At 36.9% G+C, this 26,720-nt stretch overlaps 1 protein-coding gene across 2 annotated transcripts in view; it reads right to left on the reverse strand.

Moving 5' to 3' along the window:
* The window catches only part of EIPR1 (EARP complex and GARP complex interacting protein 1), a 53,471-nt gene that overhangs the window by 18,043 nt on the left and 8,708 nt on the right, over positions 1 to 26,720 (reverse strand). For both annotated transcript variants that reach the window (XM_031552610.1, XM_031552611.1), the window contains exon 3: positions 8,658 to 8,814. In XM_031552610.1, coding sequence (XP_031408470.1) covers positions 8,658 to 8,773 — 116 coding nt within the window. In that variant the 5' untranslated portion in view covers positions 8,774 to 8,814. The remainder of the gene's footprint in view (positions 1 to 8,657; positions 8,815 to 26,720) is intronic.

The following is a 26,720-nucleotide window of genomic DNA, read 5'->3' on the forward strand; positions in this document are numbered from 1 at the left end:
TCATCCAGCTTCCTTAGATGCTAGCCTACCTGTAAGAGTTTTTGGAAATCCATACTTCATTTGCTATCTGTCCCACATACTGATTCATGAAAAATGATTTTGTCATTGTAACACAAATCACTTTGCATACACACAGAGAACAAAACAAAGGGTTTGACATGCACTTAATACAAGTAATTTAGCTCGAAACCATGAAGTGCACCAAAGATCCTAAACAGTAGAGCGCTGATGCAAACCTCTTGCATTTTGAGGCTGTCATCACAGTTCTAACACACATCTTTGTGCTATACATGAAGGAACGGAAGTAATCATTAGTCCTCTATTTCAAGCTATGAGAAGCAGCATGCTCTGCCAGTGGGTACAGGAAGTACAGCTAAGTACATACACAAAAACTAACATTTTGCTGGAGATAACAGAAAGGCTAAAAGGATACTACTTGTCATTTGATGAGAACAGGCTTTTGTACTCAATAATTCTAGAAGCTGAGCAAAAGACAGAGATCACAACTGATATCAGTAAAGAATATCATGGAGAAACTTTCTCCAATCTCTGAATAACTTAAGGTTTTGGTCTAACAGCGTTTGACATGCTGTTCTCTAGAGCACACATGAAGAAAAACTACTGATAAGTTTCAAGAGATCACTAGAATATCATTAGACATAAATTTTCTTGCCTAACTTCTTGCATGAATCAGGTCAGTCTTTGGATTGAAAAGATGGTACAGGGTTGCACGAGTAGATGCACTCATAGATAAGCAAGCCCGAGATGAGACAGCCACTGGCTACATTCCTAGCTTGGCACTTAATACGGGAGCATTCATAGTGTAATCTCCAAATCTGTATCACTTCTACCTTTCTAAGACCTGGGTGGCTCCAGATCCAAACCATGGGATTCCATCCAAGCTTAAAATACAAAATAATAGCAAAGAAAATAGCAAAGAACAAGAAACGGAAAGAAGTGATACACAACCTCAGTCACAACCTCAGCTATGATTTTCCACTCAAAATTCTCTGTTTCTTCTGCAAACAGTTTCATTACTTCTAATGCAATATTTTTAGTGATACAAGTATTTGGATTTACAGACAGATGAATGGAACAATGAAGAAGAGCCAGACTGAGGAGACAGAACCATGCAAAAAAAAAAAAAAAGAGTTTTGGAATTATCAATTTTAAAAGACATCAAAATCATCATTTTGAATGAATAGCTAAGAAATCTTCAAGATTCTAATAATTATTATTTTTAGTTATACCTTCCCTCCTTTCCCCCCATTTCTCTTGTATATTGCTGGAAGTATTACACTAGTATTTGGTGTCATTATATGTAGATATTCTTTCAATTAAACACAATAAAATTAGATTTCACCAATTAACTCTTCAAGAGTTCTTCTAGCCAGAGATCAATATTCTTGATGCCTGTTGACATATTTGCTTCTTTCCTACACTGACCACTCAGTCTTCAGTTATAAAAACTATAGTGAAAGCAGTTTCTTTGATGTTTTCAAAGGTGGGAAGAAATTTCACATCTCTGTGTGTCATTGAGCTTCAAGGTAAAGAATTTTTATAGTTGAATAGTGTGCTAATTAGAGCCAATTATAATCCAGCTGACATTCCTTAGAATGAAAAGGTCTCCGCACAAACACTGTCCTTGTAAGATCCCCATTCCACTCTTATTTAATTTATCAGTTATGAAAGTTCATTGTTTTAGGAGTGTGGTTGCAGTGATCATTCACATTTTATAATTTAAGTGATTATTCTAATGACTCTTCATAACATGTTCAGATGTACTAAGCATTAATGACTGCTTGTTAAACACATGAAATAACAAGGAAAAGGGGAAAAAACACTCTGAAAAAAAATAATTTACTTTCAAAACAACATATATATTCTAAATTTTTTTGTTAACTATTTTTTGACACAGCAGAAGTGGTAATAATCTTTAAAAAAGAAAAGAGATAAACCAGGCAATACCATTTTCCTGAATGTGATAACAGCTGCTGATGCTTACAGTTTTCGGAAATGGACAGATACTTGTAAAAATCATAGCTGCCACTCAGAAATTGAGTGCCAACTTCACCACCACTCTTTAGAGACTCTATAAGCAGCAGACAAGGAATTATGTGTGTTTTCTTTTACCTTGTTTCGTTATCATCTAATACCTGATGCTTCAGATTAGCTTTTAGCTAGTAGTTTTTGGTTTAAATAAATTTAAAGATTAAAATTAAATCCTGCAGATTTATGTACCTTTTCTGGTTAAGACACTGCTAAGGAGGATGAAAAAGTTAAAGGTTCATTTGAACTAGACCCCAAGACACCTATCTTGTACTTCACTCTGGTTCCAAAAATTACATTTGGAAAAACATAATTGTTGCACAAACGAATGCAAGAGTGTTTTAATGACATAGGAAATACATACTCTAAACTGTCAACTTTCCCCTTGAGTCATCAAAACATTGATGACCCCAGAAGACTTTTTAAAAAGGAAAGGCAGAGTGACACCAAGCTGAGTGGTGCTGTTGACACGTTAGAAGGAAGGGATGCCATTGAGAGTGACCTCGACAGGCCGTAAAGGTGGACCCAGATGACCCAAATGAGGTTCAAAACAGCAAAGTGCAAAGTGCACTTGGGCTGGAGGAATCCCAGGAATCCATACAGACTGGAAGGAGCAGTCCTTGAGAGCAGCCTTGCAGAGAAGGACCTGGGGGTCCTGATGAATGAAAAGCTTAACATCAGCCAGCAGTGTGCTCTTGCAGCTCGGAAGGCAAATGGTATCCTGGGTTCGATCAGAAGAGGGGTGGTCAGCAGGGACAGGGAGCTGATTGTCCCCCTCTACTCTGCTCTTGTGAGGCACCATCTGGAGTACTGCATCCAAGTGTGTAGCCCCAGTACAAGAAAGACAGATGTTGGAGAGGGTCCAGAGGAGGGCCACAAAGATGATCAGGGACTGCAGCACCTCCCCTATGAAGACAGGCTGAGGGAGCTGGGCTTGTTCAGCCTGGGGAAAAGAAGGCCATGGGGTGACCTCACTGCAGCATTTCAATACCTAAAGGGAGCCTACAAACAGGAGGGGAATCAACTCTCTGAAAAGGTCAGTAACAGCAGGACAAGGGGAAATAGTTTTAAGTTGAGAGAGGGAAGATTTAGGTTGGATGTCAGAGGGAAATTCTTTACAGAGAGAGTGGTGAGGTGCTGGAACAGGCTGCCCAGAGAGGTTGTGGATGCTCCATCCCTGGAAGTGTTCAAGGCCAGACTGGATGGGGCCCTGGGCAGCCTGGTCTGGTATCTTATGGGGAGGCTGGTGGCCCTGCCTGTGGCAGGGGACTTGGAGATTCATGATCCTTGAGGTCCCTTCTAATCCTGGCCATTCTGTGATTCTGTGAGTGCAAAATAATGAAGGGTTGGCCTCAGTGTCCGCATTTGTCTCACTGCATGTCCATTTAAGCAGGTGCACAATTAGACAAGTTTATAGCAAGAAAAAGAACTGACTGGCCTCTCCTCAATAAGACTCACACTTTCAACACTGAGTAGATATTTATGAAAAAAATAAAGACAGTCTGAATTCCAGAAGTTCACAATCTAACAGGAAGCATGGTAGTGAATTTGTTGCATGAAATCAATATACAGGAATCATTTTAATCTACTTTGTAAAAAAAAAAAAAAATTAACATTAAAATAATATTAAATTTCTACTGAACTGTTTGCAATTGGAAGTGATGATCAAAAATGAGCACCACTATAGCTGATTAACAATCTCAAGTTTCCATGTAGACAATGTGTGCATTACATGACAAATTAGTACATTTTAATGTTAATAAAGCTTAAAAAAAGCAATGAAAAATTGAGTAAACTGATTATAGAGATTGTATATATGAGCTAAACTGATCAAAGCTGTCATGAACAATTACAGATATGAATCAACATCTCCAGTCAGTAGCTTGACCGGTTTACCTATGTCTTGCATTTACTGGTAGAAATAAAACAGAACCAGCCTATGCAACAATTTATGAAACATTCAACAGCAAGATCTCCTCTCAGTGGAAAGGAAGCAGGGACTAACAGTTTTCAGACTGAAGACATTAGGTAGCCATACTCTACTGCATTCATTTTTCAGCAATAAAATACACAAGCTCTACACAAGGACAGTTCTTGTGGAGTACGGTAAGAACTCTTACTGAAGAGCTTACAGTTCTTCAGGTTGCAGTAACTTGAGAGATATAACCTAAGAGATTTTAGTGCTGAGAATAGCTAAATAAAAAACTTTATAAAAAGTATCATCTTTCTTTCAGTTGAGTAAAGTCTCAACTTATTCAGCAGTTAAGCTAGGGAAAATGACAGCAAAAACTGAAATGGAAGAACTATTTTCAAAGCTAAGAAGGAAAAGTGAAATAGTACTATACACACTCAGTGTTTTAGCGTAACAATATTTCTATACTACTTTCCCTACCTTCCATGACTTACAAACCTACGGTAAACAAACTGCAAAGACTTCAACAAAACTTTATTTCATTTAGATCACGTGAAATCTACTGAATTAATCACAAGTGGTAAAAACTTAACTGAATACATCTCACAAGCTCTACATGCCATACTTCATGAGCTTATTGTATTTCCCCCAGCGTTCACTATCAGATCTCGTTTTCATTATGATTTCCTGTGCTCTACCAGACTAGAGCCAAATCCTGATTAAAAACCAATGTTATAAACTGGACACACAACGTTATTTCAGTAGCCAGTTAATGAATTACAATTATTCCCTAGTATACATTACTACAAAAATAGCTTAGTGTTTTAAACTTGTATAGTCATAATGACTGAAAATTAACTAAAAAAAAAAAAATCAAAGGGATGAAAGAGACTTCTGGGTTATCAATTCTTCTACTAGTTCTGGCCACATTTTAGAAGATGTGAGAGGTGGAGAATGAGATGATGAATACAAGAAAAAAAAAAAAACTTTCCACCATTTCAATTGATGTATATTTTATGGATTTATTTACAATAAAAGATAATTAAAGACTCAAGAGAGCAAATCCTGTAAACAATTAAGGAAGAAAGGAAAAAGTAATAGAATGAAGTTAAAGCTTTTGCTGTTTTAGAAAGGGACAGAATAAAATGGAGAGAACAATAAAGAAAAGCAGCTCAGCTTTAAGTTACATCCTCGGGGAAATCTCTTATCATACAGAATGTTTTAAAAAAAATCCATATACTTCAATGCTGTTAACACCAGTGGTGGGTGATACAGTATATAAGCATGTGTAATCAAACAGTTGTGGAACAGCTATTCTAACAGGCTGACAATTATTTGAAACTGCCTGTAATTATCAGCTGCACTGACATGCAGCTCCTGATAGCTCTCATTTGTTTTTGTATTATGTTAGGAAATGAAAGACCTATGACACAAACAATTACTATCTACTAGGCAACTACTTAAAAAAAAGAGTCTGAAAAACAGTATTATATATCCTATACCATTTGACTGGCACTCCTGGTACTCATCAAACCTCTCCCATATATTGGAAGGAGCTCTTTTCTCACAATTATATTTCTGGTACAGTGACATATGAAGTATTAAAATGAAGTTTTTACTTCAAAAGAAACAATACTTAAAAAACAAAAACGCGATCCTCCTAAAAGAAGCATTACTTCCAAGTTTCAATTTATCAGATACAGATCACTGAATTGTTTTGGACACTTTTTTGTAATGAAATAAATAGTAAGGTAGAATTTTAATATATAGATCCTGATTGCTAACAAAGTTGCACACTACAGAAGAATTAATGTTACCAATATGACAGCAATGCAAGTGTTACCTGAGTACAGCCTGACAGTGTTAAAGTAATTAAACCCCCAATTTCCCTTTTCTTTGTACATATTTCTGATTCTCTTACTTGGCTTCTTTTTTTCTTCCAAAAGAAAATAAGTAAAACACTTCTGAATCTCATTTCTTGATCATACCCATTTGTCTTCAGGGCATCATATACAAATATGCATAACTTGCATCAGGTGATGGTGCTCATTAATGGAACAACAAAATTGGAGCTGTAATGTGGTGTCTTAAGTAAACTCGCACTCAAGCTGAAAAGAATGCTATTGCAAATTTGGACCTTTACAATAAACCAGTTTTAATGAGGCTGCTCTGTACTGTGCAATCACACACATAAAGAAAAGATGGTACTTGTCAATACTTTACTTGCAGACTTAAAAAAAATTATGAGAATGCTCACTTATAGCTTTCTCTTCTGTGAATTCAAAAATTTAGTTCAATGTTTCAATGACAGACATCTCCAAGTTCTTGAAACAGAGACTTCACAGAAGAAAATAATTTCCTATCTTTCAGATTTGATCAAATTTGCAAGTCTATATTTAGGATTTATTGAGTGGGACACAAAAATCCAACTTCAGTACGTAGAAAAAGCTTAATGATGTTACTGGCTTTACCTACATTACATATGTATAATATGTTATATATATTTGCAAATTATGCATTTTCCTAATGTATTCATCCCTTTTCAAATTTCTATAGCAACTGACAGTTGTTTGCTACTTAACTGAATTTTTCATTCCTCCTCTTTCAGGCCTCCCATGGTTAAGCTTTCATTTTACTTATTTCTGTAATTTCTGTTCATTTTCCCTTTATGACTGCATCTATGTTGTCCATATGATGATCTGACCTCAACAGTACCAACTAAGATGCATGCAGGTATGTAACCTAATAAGAAAAGCACTCTGTCACTGTGTTAAAGAGTAGAGATGAGATACAAACATTAAGTGAAATTTTAACAAACTATATACACAGAAATTTTGCAATATTAAAGTGATAGAGGTAAGACAGATCTATAGAGATTAACAATGAAGTCTGAATATAAAATGAGAATCCAGAGAATACTGAACAAATGTAATGGAGTTGTGCCTTGAAGAAAACCTACACAGATAATGGGTAGCAAATATTTGTAAGCATTAATACTAGAAAAAAAAAAAAAAAACCCAACCAGTCACAAGACAGGAGACAAAACTGCTCATGAACTTATTACCAACTATAGCAGATTTCTTGTCTTTAAAGAAATCCACATCCTGATATAAAGCATTATGTGCCTTTCCATCCTTCTCTTCTGATGAAACAGAAAGAGAGAAATAGATTTTAGAAAATTCAAAAGACAAAACAAATTTTAAGGGGCAAAATGTGAAGATAAAAGAAAAAAACAAACTTCTCAGTGTTCCCAACTATATTGGAAACTAATTATCAGAATCTTTCAACAATAAAGAATGGAATTGCTTATCAAAGTGTTAGAAAGAAAATTATTCATATTAAAATGAGCAAGGCACCGAAGTTGCTATCATGAAAGAAATTTAAGATCAACTAAATTGAGATTTTGGCATAAAGTAGCCTTAACAATGTATACTTGAATGCATTGTGACCAACCTTTTCTAAAGAACCTAAAAAATATTACCTTCTATCTACCTCTTTTTTGATGATGAAATTTCAGTTCCAATCTATAAACAGAGTTGTAGAACTGCGAGCAAAAATGTACATCATCATTAAAAATCAACTGATCTAGCTATCATTTCTAAATTCTACATTTTTTTTCCTACTGTTTAATGAAATTTTCACATAACCAGATTTTGAAAAGGAACTGAGTCTGATTTTAACTATTCTTCCCTTTTGATACAATTTAAAATTACTCTTACATGTATGTATCTAAGTATAATAAGATTACGATGGATATATCTCACACATCAGGTGTCCGAATTCAAACACAAGAAGCCCCTTCCACTCCTTTAGGACACTTACAACTGATCCAACATTGATGCTGCCTTATCCTTGCCTAATTTCAGATCAAAAATGTAAATTAAATGCAACAAGAATCTACTATCTTATTCCAGTCTGCTTAAAATTCTCTTAAAATTGTGAAAGGGACTGTGCAACTCACACAATCAACTTCACTCTATCAAGAGACGAACAGGAATTCCTGAGATCACTACAGACCACGTTCTCATAATTTCAACTTTTCTTGCCAGTGGAAGATGGCCATGTTGTCCCACAAACAAAAAAATACCGCAGTTGGTAAAATATGAACCAAACGCGTTAATGTGTTTGTTCAGGAAGCAGCTGGAACATGTCACATACCTACAAAGCAAAGGACTTGCTAATATGCAATGGATATTTCAAAGAACAGAAAGGGAAACAAACCTCTGTAATTCCCTCTCCAATACTGCAGCTCTCCTTGTCTTTTCTTAGGCCACAGAAAAGAGTAGTTAAACAAGAATCAAATAATACAATGAATTCTTATCCCTGCTAAAAGTTACATACAATTATGCCAAATCAGTCTTCATTTTACAGTACTTACTCAACTGACACAATGTCAAATTTATATGCCATAAAGACAATGAAGTGCTAAGTACTATACCTTTGCACTTTGTTTTAGATGAGTGCAAGTAGGGAGAAGCACATTAGAACTGTACAGGATGATACTCCATATGTGATTGCAGGACTACAATGAATGCTTTTTTATCTATAGGACAAAAATCCAATTTGTACTTATTCTTTAAAGACTATGATTTTAAAACATACAGCATAGCTTCTACAAAATACGTCTGCACAAAACTAACAGCACAGGTCTTTCCTGTAGGCTTTTACTAGGACTATAAAATATGCAGAATCCTACCAGGCCATATTGCCATGGGCTGTGTTGTCAAGGTGACAGAGTAGCTCCAGGGTTTGAGTGTTGCTTGATGAATCATCAGGGGATTCATGACTGCCTGATTCCAATTCCTTCGGCATCCTCCAAACAGCAGCACATGTCACGACTTTACTGTCTGAAGCTAAGCAATAGAGAATAATGTCAACAGATCATCGTATGGGAGACATATTTTGTATACAGTGCACTGACATTTACACAAATCTATAAGCAATGCAGTTTTTTAAACCTGCTGTTTAAAAAATTTTTAAAGATTTTAAGTGGAATGGAAAGTACGCAAAATATGGTACAGTCAGACCTCAAGCTAGTAGCCAAGTTACTGCAAAACTCATAATTAGCATGCATGCAATCCAGCTTTCCCTGTTTGAAAAGTAAAGTCAGCGCTCATGAAAACATAAATGTTTTTAAAGGCCATTTTTCCAAGTTTCAATCCCCATAATGATGTTAATGAAAAAGACCCACAATTTACATTACTTGAGCCCTTAACAATAACAATTGAGACAGTTTTACTATTTTCCTTTCAAGAGCAATCTTCAGTTTAACCTATTGCATTATTCCATATCCTTTGCTACTAATAAGTTTATTACAAAACTTCAGTATCCCACCCAACTACGCTCCTCTAACTCTAGTGAACAAAAGCATCTTCCAGAAGTTAAACAGAACTCAGATGTGTATAGCAAAATAGCTTCTTTCTCATATGTTGTGATAACTGTAATCAAGGGGAACAAATACCATATGGTCTGTGCACATACAGTATTGCCCACCACCCAAAAATAATCAGAATTTGCATCAGTGCAGAACGTGAGGAGACCAGAACAGCACTGAACATGTCCACATTGTAACAGCTTCTGGTCCAGGGTTCAAAGCAGAAGAATGTCTGCTGCAGCAGGAACAAAGAAACCAGTTATAGTGATACTGGGGAGTGAAAGCTTTGGGTGTCACCACCTACTGGAAGATGTGTTCAATACAAAGTCCCGAGGATGAGAAGTAATCAGGCAATATCATAAGCCTCTCTCATCTTGAAATGCTGATTTTAGTCTAAAGTACCTGATTAAAGACCCATGAACAGATGTGACCAACTTAGAGGTATGTTTATTTTGGAACAACTCTAACGAGAGCGTTTTCAAGACAGAGGATGGTAAATCAGATAAAGGCTTTCTCAGGCTCAGTGTCATTCCAACAGAAATGTCTCCACTACCACAGTGACCAGTTTGGATATTATATACACAAAATAGCCACCCTCACAACAAACAACAAGATGAAAAACAATGCCCATTTCTGATAGAGAAAAACAAGGGTAAGAGAAGAACTTAAAGGCACAGAATTCAGAATGCACGAGCACAGAGTATTTGACAAAAAGCACTAAATATGAAATGCAATTGTCTAACTGTTTTACTGTAATTGGAAGTTGCATACAAGTTGAATACAGTGTCAAGAGGCCACACCATTATCTAAAGATAAATAAGGGATAATCCCTTATTTATTAGCACAGAATTGAGCTTTTAATAATTATAGTGCATGCTAAACAGCTATTTCCAAACCATTTGAGGGAAATCCTTCACTTTAAATCAATGTGCCACTGAAAGATGAGGAAGCAACAGCAGATGGCTACATTTCCTAGCAAAGGGCAAGTCAATGCACAGCATGCCTTACACTCTATACAAATAATAAATAACCTGAACAGAATGCACAAAGTAGTTTGAGAAATTAAGATTTATTGAATGCTCTGCCTAGATAGTCAATATATGACAGAATGTTAAAGAACACAGCAAAGAAGTTTCTGGTGGATTAGAATTACCAAAAGGTCTGTATCAAGGATATAAAGCCTTAGCTTTTCTGCTATCACCATAACCTATGCAAAGAACCACAACACCAATCGTGAAAAGTTAACAGAACATTTCAGAAGCCATCTTTGCTCTCAGATGGCACAATGAGTTTAAGGAAGCCTTGAAATGTCATTTTAACTTTCCAAAACATAAACATTTTGGCATTGTGGTGGTACATTCTTATGAGAAAGGATAACAATAGTATTAATAATAGTAATAATAAAGGTGTAGAGTGTCATGCATAATCAGATTTCCATGTTAGAAATCTAAAAACAAGTAAACAAGCAGCATTTTGAAGACTGGTTGAAGCTGAAGAAAATATAGTGAAGTCTCCCCGAATTCTGATGTAACTTGGACTCTTTTAACACTGATGCTTTGAAAATTTGTTAAAATCCACCAAGCAGAAATGGATCTGCTTGAAGTTTTCATGTATGTAGTGATTATATAAAATTTCATATATACATATTTTTTTCAAATTGCACACACCTACAGATGCTTTTAAGAAGCAAGTAAAAGTGTACTTCGATATTTTAGGCAGAAAACATTTCCTTGAGCAGTAGAAAAAAGTTATCAAGTTTCTATATCTTGCAGGACATACCATTCCTTGGTCTCGGGGAAATACCGTGCTTTCTGGAAAGCTGCTCTGATGCTATCATGTACATCAGATGCCATTTGCCTTTCCAAAATGGAAGAGAATACTCTACTTTTGAAATACGATTTAACTGTACTAGATTTAATAACGGTCACAACTTTCTAGGAGTTATGGAAGTTGTCTTTCATAATTCAATTTCTATCATAAAAAATTCCTTAAGAACTACATTAGCATACATCTCTTAAATACAGTTTTACCTATTAGACTTCCTACAGATCTCAACAGCATAGCAGTCATTTATTCTTCCTCACAATTGTTATCTTTTTCTGCCCATATTTAGAGAAGTAGAAATAAAAAACCCACATATTTTTTAATTACTATCAAGAAAGATTAGTGGTCTAATCATCAATTATTTTCTCTAAGGACAGAAAGAAAATTAACATCAGAAACCCCAAATTTTCTCCTACATTATGTCACCCTACTAAAAACTTGGTTCTTACCTATAACCTCTCATATTATTTCCCTAAAACTAGTAAGAAAGCCATATGAATGAATGGAATATTTAAATGACAGTGCCGGTTACCTGTCAAAAAATAAAAACAAAAAGATATTTTGTCTTTTGATTAAGTCATGCGTATGTACCTTAAAGCTATTCATACAGTTGGAAACTACTTTTCCTATGTTACCTCACATTTAAACTAGAATTTTTATTACACAGCACCAATGCAGAAAATAATTGACAAGCTAGTGCATTAAGCAAGTTGTTAGTGGGTTTAACTAAGCATTAAGTAACCATTAAGTTATACGTTCATAAAGCATAAGTTAAAGTTTTGCAGAAGAGAATCCTGTGGTACTCCTAAAAAGCTGTCCAAAAGAGTGATCAAAGATTAAGACAACGAATTCTTAGACTGCTGTCACTTTTGTTCCTTATCATTCAAGAAAAGTCCCTTGCCTAATTCACTGTGCACCTTCGGTATACCTCTCAGTAGTTATGGCTGGAGTTAGACACACTTTTCCAACAGCAACAACTCCCTGTTAAGCATTGCTTCCTCACACTCATTAACACGACCTCCTGCACTGAGGCCGCCATACTCACAGATCTGCCAGAGTGACTATACACAGTTCCTTCTACCTAGTTCTGTTAAAATGATCCAAGCTTAAAAAGAAAGCAGGCAAGAAGTCAGGAATAAGCAAATAGTCCCATATTTTGACAGAACTGAGATAGAAAAAAAACTGCACACATAGTTGATCTGGTAGCTCTGAGGGTGCAGGAACAACCTGCAGGAAATAAACTTCAGCAAGTTTGTCCAAAGCCTGAGAGTCACAGAGCTCACAGCCTTCTTCAGATCCCTACTTTGCAAGTTAAGCAAGTGAGAAAACCCTCTGCATACAGAGTGTGCAATTTGAAAAGGTCACAACTTGGTCAAATCAATACCAATTTTCACTACAGCACTTGAAAGAGCTTCACAAGGAGGGCTACTTCCATGACAATTTTCAGATTTCCACTACTAGCAGTTTCAACACTGAAAGAGACATTGTAGATAGGTTAAACATCCTGCTTATCTACCTATCTCCAAACAGTGCTCCCCTTAGAAATTTGTTCCTGCTTAATCACCTCTGAGAGAGAAAATAAGCCCCTCAAAAAAAAAAAAAAACTGATAGGTAAAATTATCAGGAAGCTACTAATGGCAGTACAAAAAGAAGCACACATTTAATCTCAACTACAAGTACTTGTTACTCCCTTATAGAATTATGTCACATACAGCAGATCAATTCACTGAATCACGGCTAGCTGGACTGCAGTAATCGTCTGACATTCCTCAACAACTATGCAATCATTTCAAGACTAGAAGATAAAAGAAGAAAGCAAATGTAGGAACACAGACTGCTGATTCCAGATGTGATGCATTTGCTTATGACACTAAAGTCAGTCCCACTCTTGCAAAAATTTCAACTTCTGCATATATTCAGATTTTTAAGCCAGAAGGAATTGTCTAAGCTCTTTAAACAACCCTTGACTTTGATTCAGCAATTTCTAGAGACTGCCATAATCAAAGAAGTGAGCCATATCAGGTCTCCAGATTCAAAAGTCATTCCAAAAATTTTTTTACAAACATTTATTCAGGAAATTCCATAGCCTGGGAAACCACAAAAATTCAACTGAACATCAGGTGCAATCACAAAAGTCCATTTACAGAGACTTCTTCAAAAATATAATTTATTCTATAAATTTAATAAATAGCCACTTTAGAAAAGATAATTTGCAAAACCCCAGTAAAAGCGCTAAGAAATCAATTGATATCCAGATTACTGACACAGTAAATAAGAATAAATGCAGAAGGAAGAGATGCAGTCTCTGTAATCACCACAGACAGTAAGCAGTCTCAATTAGACCTCTATTTGTTTTTGTATTACTGAGTACAAAAAGCCATACTTTTACACAGAATCACTGGGAGTTGGAAGGGACTTTTAAAGGCCATCTAGTCAAACTCCCCTGCAATGAAGAGAGACACCTACAGCTAGATCAGGTTGCTCAGAGTCTTTCCAGCTGGACTCTGAACGTCTCCACAGACAGAGCATCCACCACATCTCTAGAGAGCTTGCTTCAGTGCTTATTATAAAAAGAAATTCTTTGTATCTAATCTAAATCTCCCATCTCCTCATCTTATCAAAACAGACTGATAAAGAGTCTCCTTTCTTACAGCCGCTCTTTAGATACCAAAAGGCTGCACTCAGGTCTCTCCGGAGCCTTCTCTTCTCCAGGTTGAACAGCCCCAGCCTTTTCAGCCGGTCCTCACAGAGGAAGTGTTCCACTCCTTGGGTCATTTTTGTGGTCAATCTCTGGATGTACTCCAACAGGTCTGTGTATCTCCTGTATTGAGGACATCACATCTGATACATTACCCCCAGGTGAGGCCTCACCAGAGCAGAGTAGAATGAAATGTAGATGAGAGATACCAGAGGTGTAAATGATTTTGCAGTCAGAAGCAATCCAACAACATTACTGTTTTCTCAAACTTTATTCCTTCACTCAAACTCTCCCTCCCCATGTTGATTTTTGATAGGGACAAAAAAAATTCCACTTAGGAGTTTTTAACAGTCTAAAGGTCTAAGGTTTAACAGGAGAAAAAAAAAAAAAACTAAAAATCCACCTGAAACTACTATGTCTATGGAAACACTTTCATTAGTCAAATATTACTAAAACAAAGACAAAGCAGAAGAACAAAAAGAACACATGCAATGTATAAAAAAAAAGACAAATCATCTTTATAAGAATGGATGCTAATCAATACTCAGCAGTTTCAGCAGAAAAGAGGTTTGAGCACATGTAGAGATCCACTAATCCTGCTTTTGCCTTACTCAATCAGGTGTGAATTGAAGACAGCCTAAGCTCAATAAAAGTCAACCTATACTATCATTTGTCCATGTTCTGCCTGCCTTCAGTTCACCCACCGCAATTACCTTTCCAGAATTGAAGTTATTATCTTTCAGAGGCAATAGAGATATTGAAAAATATAAAGAAACATATTTCAAGGAGAGTGATAAAACACAATTTCAATCTTCACTATTTTATAACAGTGTTTAATACAGGATTTTAAGATGTGAAACATCCTAGAACTCTTAAGCAAAGTAATGCTTGCAGGCAATGGTATAACATAAAGGACAAAGTGTAAGACAGTTAAATGGACATTCAGGAAGCATCGTCACCCACAACCCATCCTGTAAAGTGGATTCTGATCCCAATTATACAGGAACACACCACCCAATATTACAACACAGCTGTTCAGTCATCCACATTTCATTCTTCTGGCACCACCTGCAGAATAACCACCCCCATGTCACTTAAGTATGCTCTACCATATGTAACAACCACAGTCTGCACTTGTCATGGGCTTGCAGCAGTCACCTAAAGCAGAAGAAGTCCAACACTGCACAGCCCTCCCTAATTATATCATTTTACTAAGCACTCCAATCTTTACTGTTTACACTCTTTACATTCATTACTGTTTTCCTTATGTATGTGACAAATCACTCTGATTAATGTATTTCGGAAGAAGGAAAACAAAGACAGTTATTGCTAGCCTCCTGCTTTCTTTTAAAATCATTCTGAAACACATTTTGTATGTACATTAGTAATGAAGTATTTTTACATTGATTTTTTAGAATCGATAACTACATACATGAGATGGAAGCACCTACGGGAACAATGTTTACATTTTATTTCTGCTGTCATTCTGCTTCATTCCCCTGTGTTTAACCTTGAAATCCAAATGACAATGCTCCCTACATCATTGCCTGCAGACATTCCCGCTGAAGCTAGAGGAGCTGAAGTATCAGTGCCTGACAGGGTTTGCTCTTTGATCAGCTCAGGTGGTGCAGAGCCAGCTGGCTGCAGTTATTCTGTTGCCCAGGGAACAACAACTCAAGTGTATACTTCCTAAATCCGCACAGGCGGCCCTTCTGCAGCTCTGCCACAGCAGCTCTTGCTGTGCAAGGCTGAAGTGGTGAAGCTGCTATAGCTGCAGCCCAGCTGGTGCCCATTAGTGCTCTCAGTATGACAGGAACAAGCAGCGAGTGTGAAGAAGCATCCTTCTCACCGCTGACAAACAGAGTTATCACTCTTCCTTATTAATGAATGTAAACATCCGTCTCCTAATAAAAAGAAAAAAAAAAATCAAAACCAACATGATTTAAGTAAACCTCTGTCTAAAGAGTAACCTTTCTAAAGAATAACCCTTTCAGTTGATTCATAAAAAGATAAACCATATTCTCTTTAATCAACTTGTCTTTTACAGGCAAAAGACGAGGAAGAAAAAAAAAAACACTATTCTGTCTCTGGATTAAGAATTCCAATCGTAGTGCTCCAAGCCCACACAGCCTTTTATTTTACATTTTTCAGAAGTACATGGGCTGAGGTAAAGATAAGAATAAAAAAAACTGTAGGCTGCTTAATTTTTCTTTTAATCATTGAAATGCATTTTTAAGATACCAACATACAGCTTCTCATTTTGTAAGTGTGTACACAGAAATAAAGCAGAAACATAGCAGCTCACTATTTATCTTAATAGAAGTGTATTCCCATGAGGAGCTGAAGAAAAATAATTAACAGAAACACACTCCAGTCAAGTCCACCCCAGACATATATTCACACAGAGGACATCTTCCATGCCTACCTGGTGTCTCACGACTCTAACATGTGGAAAGCACTGCACAAAGCTCTACTGTTGAGCATGCAGACCACAGGTGACCGTAAATTCACACCTACTGCACAATGACACGACACCGATATGACTCAGGCGCTAGACACCAGGCTCTCATATTTACACTGTGTTTACAAATGTATAAGGAAACTTTAAAACCCTTGCATCCTGAAGAGAGCACAGATAATCTAAAAGTGTGCAAAGCAGTGGGTATGCTTTGAAGAAACGGGTAAACCAATAATATAATATGGGTCTGTGAGACAGAACCTGCAGAAAGCACGCAGTCAGCAGGTTGAAAAACTGGAGGAGGCATAAACCAAACTCTCTTACGGTTTGCTGTTTCTCATGTTATCCAGAAATGATTTGAAACAATATTTCAGCACATACTTTTTTCTCCGAGATGTGTAGATGTTTATATATTTATCTGAGAGAGCTCAAAATTTACTGATTGCATCTCTGGAATTCTGCCATTGGTGGACAGCCTAAGAGACTAACTGTAACCCTCACTATAATCATGAGTCAAACTTTACTCTTCAGGCAAAATTAGGCTATAGCATTGTAAAAGCTGTTTAGCAGCACTAACAGGTATGCTTGCTTTCATAAACTTCAGAGAACCAGATCTCGTAAGTCAGAACCATGACTTATGGTATCTTTGATCCATCAAGTTTTCTCTGTAGGAAGCAGAAAATGAAGAAACTAGCTCTAACAACTTGCTTTTGTTTGTTTGCGATGATCTTCCTGGTATTGTTACCACCAGCACACCATAACCGCAACATCAGGAGACATACATGAACCAAGGTATCAGCTGGCCATACAAAAAGCATTGTTTGAGTTTACCCTGGGCTGAGGAGATCTGCACAACACACCAATAAAAGCCAATGAAGCATACATATTGGCTTCCATCATCACTAAGGCTAGTGAAGCAGAACACTATTATCAACATTGCTCTTTCTCGCATGCAGAAGTACCAAAGAGAAAGCTGCAATCTCAGAGGCACTCACTTGCATCACCACCAAAGCCACAGCAGCTGTCAGTTAAGTAGGGCTAGATGATAGCAATGCATTAACGTTTCCACTCGATGTTTTGTGAGATATTAAAACTCTACACTCCTTAACAATTTAATGGCAACTGAGAACCACTTATCCCCTCCACTGAATCAGGCCATCACCAGACATGTTGCACATTCAGTGCTCTATTTAAGTAGTCTTTAGCCTACAGTTTTACTGCATGCAAGTTCCAAAGACAAATAAAGATGACTTGACAGTTCGGAAATCTAATTCAAATGGGACAGATGTCACTACATCCAAAATCAGTTGTTTATGAAGCTATCTCAAATTCACAGGATAAAGTTCTAGCTAATACTTTGATTTGAAAAGATAGGCTTACTATGCCTTACATAAGATTTCGCAGTTTCCACTTTGTGTTTAATCTCAATAGAAATCTAGAAGTGTAGTCACTCTATCAACATACACAAACTTTCTTCCAGCAATGGCTTGTGATTGAAATTATAGACCTCAGAGTCATAATTTGCTAAGTCTTCACATTACCTGGCTGATTCGGGCAGATAACTTCCAGATGTGCTCCCACACCAAGCAAAACTAGTCAATGGAAGAAAAGAATTATAATAAACTGAGTACAATTCAAAATATAACCACATAATTGTTATTGAGAAGCTATTAAGACATTGTGCTTCAACTCTGGTAGGAGCTAGGCATCACACAGGCACTCACTTGCTGCCCCCACAGAGAGAAGGGAGAGAATCATAAAGATAAACTCATGGGTCAAGATAAACACAGTTTACTAGGCAAAGCAAAAGCTGAGCACGCAAGTAAAGCAGCCTAAGGAATTAATTCACTACTTCCCATCAGCAGGCGGACATTCAGTCACTCCTAGGAATGCAAGGCTCATCGCACAATGGTTTCTTGGGAACATAAATGCCACTACTTGTCCCATTCCTTCCCTCTCTCCCCCAGCTTTTATGGTTCAGCGTGACACCACCCTCGTACGGAACATTCATTTGGCCACTTTGAATCAGCTGTGCTGGTTCTGTCCTCTCCTGCTCCTTACGCACCCCCAGCTCCTCACTAGCAGGACAGCACAAGAAGCTGAAATGTCCTTGGCTCTGTGTAACACTGCTCAGAAACAACTAAAACATCTGTGTGCTATCATCTCTGTTTTCATCAAAAATCTGAAATGCAGCACCATACCAGCTACTACAAAGAACATTAACCCTATCCAAGCCAAAACTAGGACACAGCAAGATGCAATATCACATCATTTTCTGACATGAAGTACGAATACGAGGTTAATAAAAATTGATTTCGCTAATACAAGAAACATAAATTACTAAGCCTTTTATTATTTGAATTCCATTTTCCTGATGCCTCAAGATATTAACGGCTAGTGCATCCAGGAAGTCCAGAAAGGTCAAAGAATAAATCTTGTCCTACACTAGTCAGCCACTTTTAATGGAGCAGGCTATTCAGTTCTCACTTGTTTATGACTCAGAAGTGCTCATAGGAGAGAAATCCCAACATAACTTTTTAATAACAACGGAATGGAGAGTTACACAGCTCTTCCCTAAGTAGCTTAGAATCTAAAAAGAAAAGTCATCAAAATATAACAAATTAAAAACAAACCTGTAAAAGCCATCCCATGGTCAAATTTTCAGTGTAGAGACAAGGTAATGTCTTTGCTGTTACTGACCAAATACACTTTATGTTAATAGCATATCTACAATCTCACTGGGATTGCAAACTCACAGACAAACACAGGCTCCTCAAGAAGTACAGATCAGAAAGGCTTAAATGGAAAACTGTCCTTTATAAAGAACAACAGAATGAGAACTATCAACGGATGGATCAGAGCCAGCTGAGTGTTTACAGTTTAGGAATAGAGCAAACCAAAGTAGCAACACTGTGGCAGGTGTCATCTTTCCTAAAGAAAAGACAGTCTTCAGATACAAGAAGGAGCTTCCTATTTATGTGGAACTTCAACCACCTCAGTGCCTGCTGGTGGGAAAACAGAGCAGGATACAAGCAATTCAGAAGATAGTATCTAATGTTGATGATCAATGAGATAATGTGGGGGAGGTGTTCTGTTGGACCTCACAACGACATAGCCACAAAAACATCATGTTCAGAAACATGACGGTTTCACAGAATCATCACAGACCCGTAGAGATTGGAAGGGACCTCTGAAGACCATCAGACCCAACACCACTGCTACGACAAGTTACTTAGAGCAGGTTGCACAGGAAAGTGCCCAAAGAGTCTTTGAGTGTATCCAAAGAAAGTAGTCTCCACAACCTGTGCGGGCAGCATGTTTCAGTGCTCTGTAAACCTCAAAGTAAAGAAGCTTTTTCTCATGTTCATATGCAATATTCAAATATTCTCTAAATAGCTTTAAAATGAATCCTCTGAAATGTTTCAACGGAATGTAAGATTTCTCTAGCTGATAACGTCAGCCCTTGAGGACTCTTACGCTATGCTTTGCACAAACCATCTCATGTACAAGGCAGACAACAGCTAATGTATAGTGGTATAACAAAGGAAAAATGACAACTGTTTTTCATCATAATAACAGATGGCAATTTCAGTGCAACATTATGCTTATGTTCATATTTTGGCAGGTATAGCAGCAAAGGAGGGAGTCAGACAGAAGGAATTTGAAGAATAAAATACCTTTGAGGTGAATCCTATCATATGCAGTACAAACATGGGGGGGAGGAGTAGTTCTTTTTTCCCCTAAGAATGTGAAGCAACGTTGATTAGATATTATGCATAAATGGTAGGAGGGGGCTAAGCAGTTATAAAAGCTTAATCAAGTACATGGATGAGAAGCAGGCTGACTTAGTCAAAGTCAGAGACTAGGAAAACCATCTCCACGATATTTCTCTGAACAAACTTGGTTACAACAAGACTGAATCGCTTAAGATTAAAGAAAAAAGATGTATAGGATTGCAACAGGCAGACGTATACTTTATGATCTGTAAGGAATTAAGCTGCAAAACATTAGCATAGACCCAGGTACCCAAAAGAACCATAAATCTCACTTTGTGACACTGACAGACAGAAAGATGAAGACAGACTCAGTGATCAGGACAAGAAACAAGGTCAAGTCTGAGGAAACAAGCCTAGTAAAATTGAAGTAAAACACACACGACCTCAAGAGACAGACAGATCCACTAAATCAAGACGAATATTCAAGTTCACTGACAATGGACATTAGCATTTAAAAAAAAAAGTCTTTTAGACATCTGTTTGACTAAGAACTCAGCAAGGAAAAAAGAAGGACTAGTCTAGAATGAGGGGGACCAGGCCAACGAGGAGCAAGCTGAAACAAGAGAGGTCTTGACTGGATACAAGCCAACAATTTTTCCCCCATCATTAAGACAGCCAAGCAATGCAGTTGCAGTCACTCAGTGAGCCTGTGCAAATTCCATTCCCGAGGATTTTCCAGAACAAACTATGTAAGAACCTGAAAAACCTGGTCTGATTTCACTGCGAAATCTGCTTCATGAGGGATGTTGAACTAGAGGCCATCCGGCATCCTTGATAAATCACTGTGCAATTCTTAAACTATGGAAAAGTTCTTTTTGTCTACTAGACGGGCATGCACATACACAGTAGACATCATAAACTATGCTGAGCTGCAAGAATCTTCACAATGCCAGAAAAGGCAGACATATTAACCTCAAGTTCTGTTATTCCCTGTAGCTGTCTGCTATTTCAGTAGCAGAAATATCTGTGATGGTTCTTCACTTTCATGTCAATTAGTCAGAAACGCTTAAAGTTGTAAGATACAACCTAAAAGCTAGAAAAAAAACAAACAAACAGAATTTCAGTCACTTTCTAAGTATTTTAACTAGTTTTCATGAAAGTGCCATAGGGAATAGGACATTCTATAGAAACAATTTTCATTTTAAAATATAAACTGAAACTAGATTTGTTACGAGATGCTCAGGACATGAAGTGTGACATTTATTAGGTCAGCAGGAGAAGGAAAAGAAAAAAAAGTATCTTCTGTGTTAAGAGTCCACCAAGCAAGTGAATCTCTTCAGCAAAAGCGGGCTATATTTTCATTGTAGAAAAGGACCACAGAATGAAAAAAAAAAAAAAAAGTTATAAAATCTCTTAACGTTTAACTGATGGAACTTGCACAGAATACTTGGTTTCACTTGCATAATTCAGGAATAACTCCGAAGTCTAATTCACACTGACGGAAAATCCAGCTTCTAGATTTCACTTACTGACAAGATAGTGGGACAAGAGTGCTTAAATGTACTACAACACAATACGTGTTATACACGAAATGTTACTCACTGCAGCAATGTGCTGACTAGATATGCAGAAAGAACATGCCTTTTTTTTTCATGCCTTTACACTGAATCAGTTCAATATTTGAAAACTGAGCTAAAAAATACTTGGAGATTGGATCCAGAAAACATGTTTTCTTGGTATGCTTTCAAAATAAAAAAGAAAAGGAATACAATAACAACTTCTAATGCCAAAGGATAACTCAGATTATCTCTCAGTGCAAGTTCTAGTTCAGCAGCAGTTTATTCACTTTCTATATTTTAGAAACATTTTTTTTTTCCAATATTGTGACCATCCTGTAATACTCTAATATTTCCATACTGGTTTTCCATCATGTGCATCATATAGTCACCTATTTCACTTAACACGTCAAAGGAATTACTTAGATGCGAATGCTACACGTGTCATATAACTAGAATTCCTAGAAGAATAGTAGGTACAACCTAAAAAGAGCATAGAGAGCAACAATAACAACAAAAACAAAAACCACAAGCAGATCCGTTACTTCCCTCAAACTGCAAGAAGCTTTTTTCTGTACCATTTTCCAGTAGTGCTATGGAGAGCACCAGGCAATATTTTGAGAGATTCATTCAATTTCACTAGATCCCAGCACACCTCTGCATTGCAACTCTATCACAGTGCCGTTCAAAAATTTCCCTACAAAGAGTATTTTCATTACAGAAGAGGGCAGTGAAACCAGAGAGGTCCATGCCAGCTGCTTTCTTCGCTATTAAGCAATTGAGAACATCACTAGGAGCATTTTTCCAACCACCCCTACGGTGAGATTTCTCTGCTGGAAATCTAACACAGTTTTACGGTGTGAGAAGTGTGATACGTTACTCAAAATCCATTACTTTCAAATATCGAATCTGTTTTGAGTGTTTTATTTTCCTTTTAAAATCAAAATTAAACAGCAGTTTTGTATGTGTGTAGGCTCTGAATCTACGAAAACACACTATTCATACAGAATCTCCGTAATTGCTGCACAGTGGCACCTATCTTGTTTGCAGAACAAAAACAATAAAGAGAATGTTTGCTCATGTGCATGCTCACATGTGCAAAAACTCAGATAACAGCCTTCTCCATTTGCACTTTCTTTTGCCCTCTGGTGGCTTTGTGTGTTCCTACATGTAATCGAAGTTAAATCCTAATTATACAAGTCAAAAAATACATTTGCACTGGGAAAACAAACTGTTTTCCAAATATGCGTCAATACATTTGATTAAGAAACTGAATTCTTAAGGCTAAAAGAAGCAAGCACAAACATGATGATATAAAATTATTTTTCAAGTATTTAATTTCAAAATGATCTGAAAGTTTTAACCAACTTTATGAATGTTGCTTTTCATAGCAACATATGAATGCTGCTATTCATGTTACACAAAGAATACTTTTCTGGCAGTGGTAACAAACTAATTTTTTTTTAAAAAAAATCTCTGAATTGTTATACTTGAGAAAGATTTTGTTGTTTCTTGTTTCAATTCATGAAAATTTATCCCAATGGATTTATAATGAGGTTCTGAAAAGCTAAAGCCAGAAACGAACAGGCATTTCATTATGAGTTTTCTTAAGAGAATTACTATCATGGAAATGTAAACACATAGTCTACCATCAATATCATTTCAGGCTGTTCCATGTCATGCAAAAGAAAGGAACTTCTGAAGAACTCTTGATAACCTGGTGTTCAAAAAAGTGACAGATGAACTTCACTGTTAACAGTTTTCTTCACAAGTGACATCAGAGTAATTATAATAGAAGAATAGAAGAAAAATATCTTAAGTCATCCTGACATGATGTTAGACTGGTAGATACAATTCTGAAAAATGTTTTTAGTGTCTCTACTGACAATTCTCTGAAGGTAACATGCAATAGAAACCACATAAGCCAGTAAAACACTGGCCAACTTAACAAAAGGCAGAAAGAATAAAAGAATTATTTTACAGCTCCACGAAGTTTTGGTATGCCCCTACGTCGAGTAGAGAATGCAATTCTGATGTTTTTACCTAAAGTAGGGTACAGCAGAACTGGTAGGGGCAAGATAAATAAAGAAGATGGAAGTGTTCAACAGGTTGAAACTACTTCATTAGGAAGGAAAATGTCCTGGAAAGAACTAAGTTTACAGAAAACAGTAGCAAAGTTTATTTAATAATCCATTGCAGTTCAAGTACTGCAACATTTTGCCTAAGTGCCACTCACCAAAACAGCATAAAACAGGATAAGCCACAAAGGGCAGGGATCTTGGGCCATGAGAAGTAGACTCAAGTTAGTTGATGAAGATGGTCTAATCCCTTCACAAAGGGATTAGACAGCTGTTCACATTCTTCCTACACAGGATCTGCTCTTGCTGCTGTGGAAGTCACACTATTTGTGCAGATGAACCAATCTTTGGTTTGATCAACAGGCTGAGACTACTCAATTTGGAAGGAAAAGGAAAAAGAACATCTAACATCCTTAAAGTTAACTTTCACAGAACAGAGATCAAAGGTAAAATAGTAGTGTACCTCATCAATCCACTCCACACCACAAACAGCTTTCATTAACAGATAAAAGATGATAGTGTTACTGCTTTTTTTCCACCCCTGTAGGTTTCCTGCTAGAACTAATAGTTATGCCCAAGCAAATGTTTAATTCTACACATACAAAGATAATCTTGATAACCAATTCTAACCTCTACCTTCTTAAAACCACATTAGGTTCCCATTTCTCCTACTCTATTTTGGAGGTAAGTAGGAATCATCTCTAAGAAGCTCTTCATCTCTTCTCCCTAGCTCACAAAGCAGAAATGGATAGGAAGTACGTACTATGGTGCTTTATGATAAAGTCTTTAAACTATCTACATTTCAAAACATAAGGAGAACACAGAACTGAACATGTGTACTGATTAATTTACACTCATACTTTTCCTGAAGTTCATAATCTTACTACAACATTCAGGTGAACTGCAAATAATCAGTTATGGAGGAGTGTAAATTGAGAGTATAGCTTGTGCATAGTGAACTGCAATTTTTTCATCCTATGGAAAAGGGTGCTGCATTTAAAAAAAAAAATCAGAACACAACTCCAAATTTTTTTAGTCATTATGGCTAAGTAGATGTTCAGTAAAAATGAAAAGTATGAAAGCAGAATGACAATAACACTCATCCTGACTTGATGACTTGGTTGTCCAGTCATCAAGACAAGACGACTCAATTTGTTTAAAAACATTAAAAAAAAAAATCAAGCAAAAGTAAACTAAGATCTGGTTTGTTTGCCATTAGAGAGATAATGGAAGGAGAAGGGAAAAAAAAAAGTTTTCCTTTCACCGAAAATAGTTTTCACAAAACAGATTTCAAGTTTCCTGCATTTAAAAGGCATAAAAGAGATCTTCAGTGATAGCTGTTTTAAGCAGCTCCTCAACTGATATGCAGCAGTCACGTTTTCCCTCCTTTGAAAGAGATCTCTAGTTTCATCCTGAGCAGCAGTCAGAACACACACAATGGAATATACCAACATCAACAGCATAATAGATGTTTATTCACATTAACATCTGCCTGAGAATCTACAAGAGTATGTAATAAATTTTCATTTCTGTAAGCATGCATATACACCTCTCCAAGTACAAATTAATTGAAAGAACAATCATATGGCTTGCCTATCTGATAAGTGTTAATTTGGAAGAACACTTCTCTGCAGTCTTTAATTTTTCAAAAAAACCCAGGCCCCTGGGCTTCAGGATTTATACCTTCTTGGAGAACCATTCTCTTGGTTTTAAGTAATTTTATTCACATTTTATTACTGTAGTGTGTATTCTATTAACTTGGCAGTTGCAACACTACAGCCCTGTACAAGTAACTGGAATATACACATAACCTTAAAGTCTTAGCCTGATGTCCTGAAACTATTCCTTTTACACCATCAGTTATAAATTCCAGCAGAAATGACCACTATCAGAAATACTGATGTAACCAGAAAAAACAAGAACAGACAACTGCCTGTCTGTCAAAAAATGCTTATTCCATGTTAAGCTTGTTATGGTCAGCAGTTTTTTGCTCCTCACAAACTAGTAGCTAACCATTGTTTTGTTCTTAAATAATTTTCAGTGTTAACACACACTGTAGTGACAGTGTCAGAACCTGATAGAATGGCACGGAGCTGCACCAGGGAAGAGTCAAAGTTGGATGTTAGGAAAAGGTTCTTCATCAGAGGGCAGTGGGTATGGAACAGACTCCCCAGAGCAGTGGTCACAGTCCCAAGCAGAAGGAGTTCAAGGAGCGTTTGGACAACACTTTGATATCAAGTTTGAATTTGGAGTGATCCTGTGCAGAGCCAGGAGCTGGACACAATGGTCCTTGTGGGACTCTGGCAACCTGGGATATTCTATGATAGCTCCCTCTGTACCACCGAACTGCTAAATGTTTCACGCATCCCACAACAGTGTATTACGAACTGTACTGATAAAGAGCGCATCACTCAGCCTCATCTTGACACAGAGTTCCCACTTTCCTCAGCCAGTTCTAGTTGAGGCTATCACTATCGACTTACATACAAAAAACAGATTAGATGTACAGTAGGTTTCACTGCCTCAGAACACTGCTGCAAGTCACCTAGATGCATTCCTGTATCACCTAATCTAGGTGGCCCTGCTTTGGCAGGGAGATTGGATTGGATGATCTTTTGAGGTCCCTTCCAATCCCAGGCACTCTGCATGATTCTATAAGCCCATTCAAATGCTTTCCTACCCCCCTTCGTGTTTTCTTTATGGACTGTAAATTGAACTTAACTGGGTGTAGGCTTTGTCTGCTTTTCACTGTTCAGATTTCCAAGCTAGTCTCCTCTACCTACAACCTTTCTGGCATTTTAGCTCATCACAGTGAAAAAATTACCCTATGTAATGCTCTTTCAAATACTGAAAATCTTATTTCTAACTTCATGAAGTATTTTACATACAAAACTTTTTTCCCTTAAAAGATGAATAGAGCTCTCAGATAGCTATCAACCTCTTGCAAATCTGAAGATTTATTTATCTTCATTTTATATTGTGTATCACTTTACTTATTGGTTTATACCATTATTTGGAGAGCATAATCCTGACCCTCATCCCACCCCGCTATTAT

The sequence above is a fragment of the Meleagris gallopavo genome, chromosome 2 (assembly GCF_000146605.3).
Source record: "Meleagris gallopavo isolate NT-WF06-2002-E0010 breed Aviagen turkey brand Nicholas breeding stock chromosome 2, Turkey_5.1, whole genome shotgun sequence".
Taxonomy (NCBI): Eukaryota; Metazoa; Chordata; class Aves; order Galliformes; family Phasianidae; genus Meleagris; species Meleagris gallopavo.